This window comes from Egretta garzetta, unplaced genomic scaffold, assembly GCF_000687185.1.
Source record: "Egretta garzetta isolate BGI_Z169 unplaced genomic scaffold, ASM68718v1 scaffold34, whole genome shotgun sequence".
Taxonomy (NCBI): domain Eukaryota; kingdom Metazoa; phylum Chordata; class Aves; order Pelecaniformes; family Ardeidae; genus Egretta; species Egretta garzetta.
In genome coordinates, this window is record NW_009259586.1 from 433,238 (window position 1) to 444,774 (window position 11,537).

The window sequence follows — 11,537 nt, forward strand, 5'->3', positions numbered from 1 at the left end:
GGCTTGACAGCCCTTGCGGGGATGAAATTCTTCCCAATGTCCAACCTAAACCTGCTCTGGAACAACTGGAGGCTGTTTCCCTTCGTCCCATCACCTGTCCCCCGGTAGCAGAGCCCGACCCCCCTCAGCTCCCCCTTCCTGTCAGGCAGTTGTAGGGAGCAATAAGGGCTCCCCTCAGCCTCCTCTTCTCCACGCTGAACACCCCCAGCTCCCCCAGACACTCCCCAGCAGCCTTGGGCTCCAGACCCTTCACCAGCTTCCTTGCCCTTCTCTGGACACGCTCCAGCCCCTCCAGGTCCTTCTGGGAGTGAGAGGCCCCACCCTGAACCCAGCATTCGAGGGGCGGCCTCACCAGTGCCCAGGACAGGGGCACGGTCACTGCCCTGCTCCTGCTGGCCACACCAGTCCTGATACGAGCCAGGATGCTGCTGGCCCTCTTGGCCACCTGGGCACCCTGCTGGCTCAAATTCAGCCAGCTCAAATGTATCATGATGAGGGGTGAAAAGCTAAACAGCAGGTCACCTGGCTCTGGTATGGCAATCGCACATTTTCATCAGAGTTTAATTTAACAAAAAAGTTAGTGTTAAAAGTTTTCATTTAGTACAAACTACCTTTTTGTTGAGTGAGGCTCTGTTCTCCCTGCTCTTCCCATTCCAAAAGGGCTGTTTGTTTAAGTGCAGGCTTGAGCTTTCTAGGTAAAGTCAACAGAAATAATCTTGTCACTGGTCAGTAAAGAAACAACCTTATCTGTAAAGCTTTGCCTTTTCAGGTTAATTGAAGGTAACCATGCCAAAGGTGAAATCTAGCCACATGTTTCCAGGCAGTTTGGAGGCAGAAAAACAAAAGTATATTGGTAAAAATTTAATACTAAGCCTGACTTGATTGTTCCAAATCTTCCCACACCTTAGTGGAATGAGTCCTGATTTTAACCTAGCGTGTATGGGAGAAGAGCTGGGCCTGGTAAGTGGGAAATAATGAGTAAGATGAATAAGCCATCGGTTAAGTTAATGACTGTGTTCCCTTTTCTGTCGCTCCTTTGTAGGTGCTGGAATATATACAGTGGTGCTTGTGTGAAAATCTTTAATGGTCACAGTGGGACGATCACCTGCTTGGATTTACACAATGAGCAGCTCGTGTCAGGAGCCAGGGATGGGATGGTGAAAGGTGAGAGCCAAGCACTTCCCAGCCAAAGGCACGGAGTAGCGAGCGATGTGCAGGGTGCTTGAGAGGTGTGATGGGTCTGACACATGCTGCGTGTGGGTAGGAAAGCAAGTCTATACACCAGAGGGTGAAATTTAGCGTCTCATATTTTGGCTTCCAGAACAGCCTCAACTGTGGACGCATGCACACGCAAGGTCTCTGTGTCATTAAATAAATTCTCATTATTTCTGCTTTTATTTGGTTTTAAAGGCTTTGTGGCTATAGGGCCAGACCAACTCTTGGAAAAGTGGTATCAACTTTCAGCCTTGTCAGAGAATCATAGAATGGTTTGTGTTGGAAAGGACCCAACCCCAACCACTGCAGGGAGCAGGGACACCTTTAACCAGATCAGGTTGCTCACAGCCTTGTCCAACCTGGCCTGGAATGTTTGCAGGGATGGGGCCTCCTCTACAGAAACAGAGGTTTCCTTATTATTAGCTTAGAGAATAAGGAAGAAAAGGATGTGCTATTTTCTGGACTTGGCACTTTAAAATTTTTGCCGCACAATTATATTTTTCAAGCCAACACTTGGCCACATGCAGAGCTGCAGGTACAAGGTACAACTGTAATTTCAATAGTATCTTCTAATTCACATTGTACTCGGCAAAAATTTTCATTGGGGCCTGTGTATTTTTAATATTTCTCACCTTTGCCCCTAACAGTGTGGAACCTGGAGAGTGGGAAATGCCTTAAGACTCTGAAGCACAACAGTGTTGTTTGGGTTGTTAAAATGGATGGTGCCCACATTGTCAGTGGCTGTGACCGAGGGCTGGTGAAAGTCTGGTGTGCTGATACAGGTGCTCTGATCAAAGTAAGTTTCTTCTTAGGTGGATGATTTTGTGCAAAATGGTAAAAAATCTTCTGTGCCAGTTTACCATTGCTTTTTGCTTTTGTCAAAGAATTTCTAAAAAAAAAAAATCTCCAGAAACAAAATGAAAAGCAGCTTAAACTGATAAAAGAAACTGCAGAATTATTTGTAAGCAAATAATATAAAAACTGATTTGCAAACCACTGTCAATTTTAAGCCAGGGTTTGATTTGCCTTGTTTAACCCTCATCGTTACTTGTTCTCTGCAGCTACATTAATCTCTGCTCCTGTAAAAATGTTTAGAACCTGGGAAGAGGGTGGGAGGGCTGGACCCGCAGCTCTTGGGGCTGGAGTTATCCTCTATCAGCCCAAAAGCTGAAACTTGCTGTCAGAACCGGTTGATAAAGCTGAAGCAGCTGGATAGCTGCTCTGTAATTAAAGATTGAGGCCAGAGTCTGCTAATTACCTTAGCAGGTGTCCAGAATTGGTATTAGCCCACATCCGAGAGGAGTGAAGCTCTTTCTCCCTGCGGGGAAGAACTGCAAATTAAGATGAATCTCGGGTGCGAGACAGCCAGCCTCCAGTTGAGCGAGGTTTGCAGTCACCCCTTCCACTATAGCCAGGGCAGTCCAGTTGCTTCTCTAGTGGGAGAACACTCAACAGATGACCAAGGTCTCGGTGTGGCAAGATCTGTTTCGCACATGTAATAAAGATGGAAAACAGATGTTAATTCCATGCCAGTAGCTCATCATCAGCAACAAGCCCAGAATATTTCTTCTAAGGGACTATAAAACTAACACAGTTATCTATAGGGTGTATTGGTATATTACAACATCATCCAATAGAACTACAATATAATATGAGGCTGGTGTTGTGAATGCCGTAAGATATGTTGGCATATTTACATCCACGTTGCTGAGTGTTGCACCTATTTATTTTATTTTGCAGACATTAGAGGGGCACCAAGGCCCAGTGAAGTGCTTGTCTTTTGATCAGTGGCACCTAGTCACGGGAAGCACCGATGGATACGCCCTGGGATGGAGCATGTTGGGAAACCTCAAGAGATGCCTAATAGCTTTCCGCCACCCTAAGTAGGAATTGGATGGGTTTCAAGTTGTATTCAACAGTCTACTAAATCTGTAAAGAAAATGTCTCCCATCACAAAATGCCTTAATCATCAGTCTTAGGATCTGAAATATCCCCACTTTCAACAATCTTCATCTTAAATCAGTGTTGGGCACTACGTGGTAGCAACCAGTGTTTGTCAGTTAAGACCTATAACAATCTAAAATGCAACTGCTTCTTCACAAACAGGGATGACTTAAGACTGACAGTGCATAGTCCAATACTTCAAGGACCCCAACCCATGTGCAAGAGGGTATGGCACTACCTGGTCAAGAAAAGACACTCTCTATATCAGAGGTGGCTGATTTACACGCTGAACCCTACCAACTGTATATTATGTTATTTTCTAATACTTTAATTGCTTATTAGAACTGTGAAAACTGTAGCATCATATTGTTTTCATTTACTTTCCTAGACATAAAAATGAAATTTAAAACACAGCGGATGGCCATAAAACACACTGGTTGCTCTGAGGATGCACCGTGTTGGTTCATTTGGACATGGAGTGATTATGAGGGACTTTGCTCCTAGGCCTTTTAAATATCTCAATGAGCTGCTTTGTTTAGCGTGTGGATGGAGGCATGGTGGTTGATTGTGTCTGCCTGTGAAAGATAATGAATGTACCAATACTGACATGTCGTGTTTTCAGGGAAGTTCTCTCCCTGGAGTTCCTCTATCTCCGAGTCATCAGCGGCTGTGCTGATGGAAAGATTCGTATATTTAACTACCTGACTGGAAGCTGCCTGAAAGTTCTGATGGCCAACAGCAGAGGGGACCCCATATCTTCTTTCTTTGTTGCAGAAAACAGGTTGGTGACAACATCTGCCGTCAGCCTCTGAACCATATTAAGTAGCTTACATTGTAATTTAAATAATTGTGTGTTTTTCCTTTCTCTGTCCTTCTCACAAATAGGTTTTAAAGGGCTCTACTGACCACTTCAGTTCTTGTTAACAATGGTGGAAAATAGATTTGCTTAGCTCATTCAGCAATCTAAAATTTCCTGTTTCTATACAACTTAAGATATAGACCTTGACAAAGCCTTTACCTGTTCCCTGACCTACCGCCCCTTTATAAAAGCCAGTCGTGGAAAATCCTTCACTTCTGCACCTCCCCACAAAAGGGAGTTCCCAGCTTCTGTGTAAGCAATGGCCAAACCACTGGTGTGTTAGCAATGCTCTTTTGGTCACAACTCTAAAACACAGTGATATGTGGGTTGCTATGAGGAAAACTAACTCCATCCCAACCAGACCCGGTCCACCCCTCCAATTTGGGTTTAAATGTCCCTAATAATATGGTGTGTCCAGTTTCTTTTGGCATTGTGCATGCCGATTATTTTAAAACTAATTTTGCCATAGGGCTGAATGAAGAGACCCCCACCGAGCTCATAAGGAGTACGAGCTGAAATGTACAGGGTCTGATTGATGGGACTAATTCCTGTTGCTTCCTTAAACAAGTGATGGTTATCTCGCATCTGTTTAAATGCCCTTGAAGCTTAACCTGTTTAAGTGGTTTTGTATTGCAGAGAAATGTATGGACCTCTTGTGTAGTAACTGCTGTGCTAATGGTATCTGCACTTTTAGTGGCTTCTCCTTCCCTCCTCCAGGATGGTGATCAATTCACCAACTAGTCTGCTGATGTTCCAGTTTGAGGATGTCAGATGGGACTATACCTTAGCTGCTGACCGAAAGATGGTGGGGAAGAAAAAACAGCTCAACGGGACCTCAAGCAGAACACCACTCCAGCGAGTGAAACGCCACGACCTCAGCCAGACGCATCAACTTGCTCTGGAGACGCAAGACGCTGACCAGCTCACGCCATCGTGCTGGATCCACCACCAGTCACCGAAAGGCCATGAAGCATCTCAAAGTACTATGTAGAGCCTCTGCATACTCCAGCATTGTATTTTAGAATGTTTCAAGAAACTCTAGAAAGAGTTTCAAGTACCCACTGCCTTCATCTGAATCGATGCACAGGCTCTCTGCTTTTTTCAAAGTGCGGTCTGGTAGATGCGCTGCTGTGTTTCAATAGTCCTGTCCCTTCCAGGCTTTTGTAAAACCTTTGTACTTTTCAGAAAGGTTTGGTAGAAATTCAACACATTTTTGTCAAGACAGGTGCTGTCGCTTTCAAACTGAGCAATAGAGAAATCAGGAGTATTATTCATATTCTTACAGCTGGTGTGCGCGGAAACATGCTGCTGATTCAGTGCCTGAATTATTTATTAGCAAATACTCTCAGTAAGTTATAGGACACCTGCATTCAGGATCTGCCATCATTGGGAAATGCAATTGCACATAAGCAGGCACCTTTTCAATTGCAACATTGTGATGTTATTTTTTTTTAAAAATCAGCAGTTATTTAAGGCAGTACATATCGCCAATCTTCCAGCTCTACAATCAAACTGCATATTGCAAATGAACTCTGGGCTAAGAAAGTTTTCACCCTTTTAAGGCCATCGGATGCTAACCTCCTTGGTGCAACTTGGTAAAAGACGTACAGTTTGTAGAAACAGGCAACAAATAGGGAGCACAACATATTTTAATTCTAGTGGTAAAAAAGTATGGGTCGTGTATACATAATATTTAAAAAACCCCATCATTTGCTGTCATCTTTGAATTCTGTGAGGTTTTCTGCCAAACAAGTACCTTTGGATTATTTCTAATTACCCAGACCTTTAGAAGCTGTGATAAGAGGTGAAACAGTAACCAAAGATTTGAAATCCCATCAGTTATGAAGATTTTATTAAATAAAAAAGAGTTTAACACCAGTGCAGGTTAGAGATTACTTTTTTCCTTCTGTTTTCTAGCTCTCTGCTATGAACTGACGAAATTAGCAGCTTGCCAGCAACAGCAGTATTTTCTTGAGATGGAGAAGACTTTTTGTATTCAGGCGGAGCAGCAGAAAAACGTTTTCATTGCTGGCGCCCAACAACCCCATGCCTTTGCCTCAGTACAGCCAGAGAGAGCACGTTCTGCGAGAATCCTTGCAGGTACCGGTAAGGACTCTTCGTGGCTTGGTAGGACAGTAATTCTTCAGACAAGTGCACCTAAAGTAACTGAATGGGTTAAACAAAAGGTAAGGATCTCTAGAAGACAGGCCCATTCTGGATGAAAGGTTTGCAGCGGTAAAACAGATCCCTGCAGTGGTAATGCTATGGCTCCTCTATGGCTCTCATCTGTGTCATAATCCTCATCTAGTTCTTAGCCAAGGGCATAATCGCACAACCCATCCTGATGTGTCTGTTGTACAGCACAGCTCAGTCCCTACATCCCTTAGGGCAGCAAAGCCAGGCTACGGAGCCTGTCTTGTGATTCAAATTCAAACACAGCTCTGAGCAGCCGTGGTTCAAAGTGGTTCTCAGGTGTTGCCTACTTCAAAGATTTCTACCAGGAGCTGACTCATCTTGAAGCCTTTTCCCAACGCATGAACTGTAGGACAAGAAAGGGATGCATGGGAAGAGGTGGTAGGAACCTCATTCCTTTTAGAAACCAGAGTTTCAAGCAAGGTGGATACCAAGCTATCCAAACACAAATATAATGTATGTTACAGCATCTGGCTGTAGTTTGACCCGTACAGGCTGTGGCAAGGAACACTTCTCAGTCAACCAAGACAGAGTTACCTTTGATGTTGGCAGTGTCACTGGTGAGGCCAAGGATGAACAAACTGAACTGGGCACCACTGGCCTGTAGCTTCTTACGCTGCCTGTTCTGCAGATAAACTTGGACTGTCCATATGCCTGTCAGTCCAGCCACCCATCCCTGGTCTTACTCAGAGTATGACCCTGCCAACAACAACTGCAAAAACTATCCTCAACTCCAAATGTGTTTGCTTTATTTCTGGAAACAGATGGCAAATCTGAAGCCGCTTTGCAGCATGAGAAGAGAAGAGGCCCAAGTTGTCCAATGACCCCGGACAAGTTCCTCTTAACGGTTGGCACGCTGCAGAACGCCTGCAAGTCAGCCCAAGTCAGCTCCAGCATTAAGCACACTGCAAAAGTCAGGGAAGCATGGGAGCCTCCATGGGAACATCAGCACCACCGCCCTGAAAAGGTACAAATATTCAAAACCCCGCTGCAACACAGAAAGGATCAGATAGTCCGGCTCCAACGTGCAAGATTGCACAGTGATTCTTTGACTCTGAAAAGAATTTCTGTACCCTTTGAAACCAAAATGCTCCAGCTCAAGATGAAAAACTCATTGCATGGACCCACTGTGAATTCCTCTATCCCTGCTCCCTCTGTTGTACGTCCCAAGACTTGTGGTGTGCTGCGAGAAAAGAAAGCTCCCAGTGGTCATGGTAAAGTCATTTCTCTCCCTGAAAGTGGGGTTCAGTTTATCAATCCCTTCACAGCTTCTTCAGAACCAATCAAATCAACACATGTGGTGATGGCACAAATGAAAAATGAAGCCGTTTCCAGGAGAAAAAAGACTTTTTGTCCATATGCTCCAGACCCTTCCAGGAGGGCCAGTGGGCTCAGGCTTCTGACAGGAAAAGAGAAGGCTGTGTATGAGGCAGCTACAGTAGCTCAGTGTCAGGCACGCCAGGCAAAGCTCCTAGAAGATCAGCGAAGAGCACGCAACAAGGCCTGGTTAAGGAAAATCAAAGGCCTACCTGTAACCTCTTTTACTGAGGAGGGCAAAATACCTGCTCCAGAGCTCGGGCTTAACACATTTATCTGAGGTAATCCCTTAGTCCAACAAACAGCCAGTATCCAAGGATTCTGGGGTCCAGCTGAGTCCACCATGTCAAGATCCCTCTGGTTTCTAAGTATAAAATACACCTCTACTGTAAGTTTTCCTAAGGGACGTTATTGGTATATTCAGCTATTTCTCAAGGTAAGGTCTGAGTCCTCTCCTGGATTTATCTTGCTAGACCTGCTGTTACTCTAGACCCAGCACTGTTTGACACTAATATAGCTCAACGTATGGCTCAACCGTGTGTGAATAATAATAAAAAAAATCTTATCAGAATTTATGTGGATTAATTAGGATTTATAAGCTGGAGAAGTGTGGACTGACAACTAGCTGAGTCCAGAGGCTGCACGAAAGCCAGCTTGGAGGCCAGCAACTTAGCAGTGCAGCCCAGGGGGTTGATATAGTGGGTCTGATTTTGTTTTAACGTCTTCATTAATTAACACCGTGGGTGATGGGGCAGGACGCACCTTTGCCATTTGGCAGATGGCACCAAACTAGGAGGATTGGCTGATGCACCAGAGGGACCTGGGCGGGCTGGGGGAATGGGCTGAGAGACCTGGTGGAGTTGAGTCACGGGAAGAGCCAAGTGCTCCAGGCACCAGGACACACTGGGGCCACCTGGCTGGAAAGCAGCTTAAAACTTAATTTGTGTTAAATAATAAAAATAAAGCTAGTGGTTTCCTTTTCACTGTTTTTGCAGACAAAGTGCCTACATGTGCTTGATTTCCACTAATGCTCAGGACTTCAATTGGCTTGAGTTGGGAAGACAAAAACCTCTCCAGGTGTCCAACTTTGGGGCCAGTGTACCAGAAATCTGTTATTCTCTTGCATTAATGGCTTGAGGCAGGACACTCCTGCCCACGGTCACTTCAAGAGTCCTTTCAGCAGCACTTCTGGTTTGAGATGCAAGTCTGTGAAACTCTCCCACACTGAAAAATAACAACAGTTGTCTCCCAAAGAATAATAATGAACAGGTAATAAAACCCAAGTGTCCATGTAAAACTGTGAGGAAGCCAAAAACTAATGGAGATTTGGGAGCTGGACTGTTGTAATTCGGATTTGGTGCTGAAATCCAGGCAGCAGGGGAGGAGGGAGGGTGGGAGGTTGGCAATTGCCCTTGTTGCACTGTGCCTGTACTATGACACACGGTACGGTTGTCCGAATTGGCTTTGCCTGATGTTCGTTTTGAGACATGAAGTAGCAAGGATTTCACACGTAGCCACGGGATGGCACTTTCTCACAAGAAATCAGTGTAAGCCCAGCTGCAGCCCGAGGCCTTTTGGCACAACCCCCCTGGAAAAAAGCATCTAATAGAGGGAGCCCAGCGGAAAAACATCACGGAAAGGCTGATGCCTTTTTAGCCATGCCGAAGCGAGGAGGACTGGAGTGTTGTCTTCCTATTTGGAGCCAATACATCAGCTTCTCCCTGCAGGTGTGGGTCCTCAGGCTCTTGCAGGATGCCACCACCAATAGGGGTGGTGTGAAATTACCTAAGGAAGACAGAGCTGGATCAAGTCCTTCTGCTATCGGCCTTAGCTCAGCACGATGGATGCAAAGCTGGGAGCTGGGCGCCAGAGATGCAATGGAAGGGAATTAACATATTGGAAGATGCCATGTGCAGTACGCGAAGCCACTTATGAAGGTAAGGAAGAGGGGGTTGGTTTACTATCTTAACAATTAGCTTCTGAGTTAAATTGACCTATCTGTGCACATGGCCTTCGGGTGTGCAGAGGTGACAACCTGGGGTGCTGCGGGCAGTGCTGATGCTGTGCAGGACGCGATGCCCCTGCAAGTAGAGATAAAGCCAGATAGGTGCCAAGATCGTTTTAACAGAGTTTTGTTGTAACAAGGTGCCGTTAGCCTTGTACTTATCATCCACAAAGCATAGAGAAGGTGATCCTGATGTGATGATACTGTGCTGATGTTACAGCAATTTTGTCTGTAGAGATTGACAGGTGTTTCTGAACGAAATATGCATTTACCTGAGTGTTGGCTGTAGCTAGAAGCGTTTGTATTTCAGCAGAGGAACGGTGCTGGGTGAATAGAAAAGGAGCAAGAGAGTATTAGAGAGAGGCAACAGCAAAGTTATAAAAAGTTTTTATACAGTATTGTATTTATCAGTAACAGCTTTGGATTGCCTGTGAGACGGCATGCTGACTTCAGTGAGCAATACAAGGGAACGCGCTAACCAGGTGAGCAAAATGGATTTTTTCATAGCACCTTTGAACTGATGTGAAAACTAAACTGTATGCAGGCAGTACTGAAGTGAAAGGACGTTTTACTTGTTCATGGCTGGATCACACCCCACAAGATTAGATTGTGTATATCAGACTTAAGATATCTCTACATCAGATCATGTATATCTGGTAACTCTACATCTGCCCTTTCTAAATTAAAAAAAACCCAACATAAACCATTAAAGAGGCATGAGAAAGACCATTAAACAGCCAGGCCTTTACATGATGAACGTTGTCTTCTGACTGGCTGCATAATATGCTTATTTCTACGGCGCCTCTCTGCTGTGGTTTTTCAGGTGTTATATAGAAATAAAGCGTTAATTTGGATCCAGGACAGTTTTTGAGAGTCATGAGAGGGAGGGCTGTATCGCAGCACTCGCTGGTACCAGGGCTCTTTATGAGCGAGTGGGGATATTAACCCTAAAGCACGGGTGAGTCTGAGCCCCGGGGTTACAGCCTGCACGTCTGGGGCTTTCCCTGTAGCTGCAGCTCCGCGCCTTCATCTTCCCCCTGGATGGTTCACTGTGGGGTCTGGGGCCCCAGCTGCATTTTGGGGATGCAAGAGTCTGATGCTTTGCTGGCCACCACAGCAGGTACCGGTGGGTGGAAATGCCTGGAGGGAGCTTTGTCCAACACCAGTGCCCGAACGAGGTGGGGGATCGGCTCCCAGTGCAGAGCGAGTTCTACCCCTGGCACCGAGCAGCGCATCAGGGTCACCTGGGAGGAGATGCTACGTGTGAAAACACCGTATTGCTCACAAAACAAGCAAGCATAAAGTACTATTAATATTTGGTTTGCTTTGTCCTCAAAACAAATGTCTGGCCATACGCTTTAAAACAAAAAAAAAAGGGGGAAAAAAACCCCAAACACGTGACTCTTTCCTTCGGAGGTTTTTCAGTAGGATTTTTGGTTGACTTTTTTTCGTTTCTTTTAGAAAGTTTAGTGTAAAGATTAGGCAGTGGTGCTGCGCATCTATCTTCAGAGGTCCCGAGGAATCGGCGTTTCTCCAACGACAACATATTCGCTGTGCAGCAGCCACATTTGACGGTAATTTCTGTAATATCCCCTGTGCCGCACCACAACCAGGTTTTTACATTTTTGCAAAGAAACCACGGGGACGATCATCCGGCGAGAACGCATCGGTGGCACCAGCGCTTCATATTCTTCCACTTCACTGCGTTAGATGACGGCACTTTTGACTAACAGCTAGGGACTGTCGCTGCTGACGCGCTAGCGCCAAAGGAGGGCTCGGACGGGTCCCTCGCTCGCCCCTCGCCCGCCAGCTCCCAGTACTCCCGGGTCAGCCCAAGGGGAGACCTTTTTCTCCTTAGAAAGCTTTGGATTTCTACATCTCAGCTTTGATGCGTGACTCGCTGTTGCTGTAACAGCCGTACAGGTCTGAAATCCCTTCCCAGCTCTCACGGAGAGACCCGGGGCCCTGCCGCCCTCCGCGGCCCTGCCGCCCCCCGGGGCCCTG

At 45.8% G+C, this 11,537-nt stretch overlaps 1 protein-coding gene across 1 annotated transcript in view; it reads left to right on the top strand.

Moving 5' to 3' along the window:
- CDRT1 (CMT1A duplicated region transcript 1) overlaps positions 1 to 7,808 on the top strand; it is an 11,637-nt gene extending 3,829 nt beyond the window's left edge. The window contains 6 exon segments of the mRNA XM_035893360.1: positions 1,043 to 1,164; positions 1,863 to 2,011; positions 2,956 to 3,098; positions 3,782 to 3,940; positions 4,736 to 4,998; positions 6,976 to 7,808. Coding sequence (XP_035749253.1) covers positions 1,043 to 1,164; positions 1,863 to 2,011; positions 2,956 to 3,098; positions 3,782 to 3,940; positions 4,736 to 4,998; positions 6,976 to 7,808 — 1,669 coding nt within the window.
- The last annotated feature ends 3,729 nt before the right edge of the window (positions 7,809 to 11,537 follow it).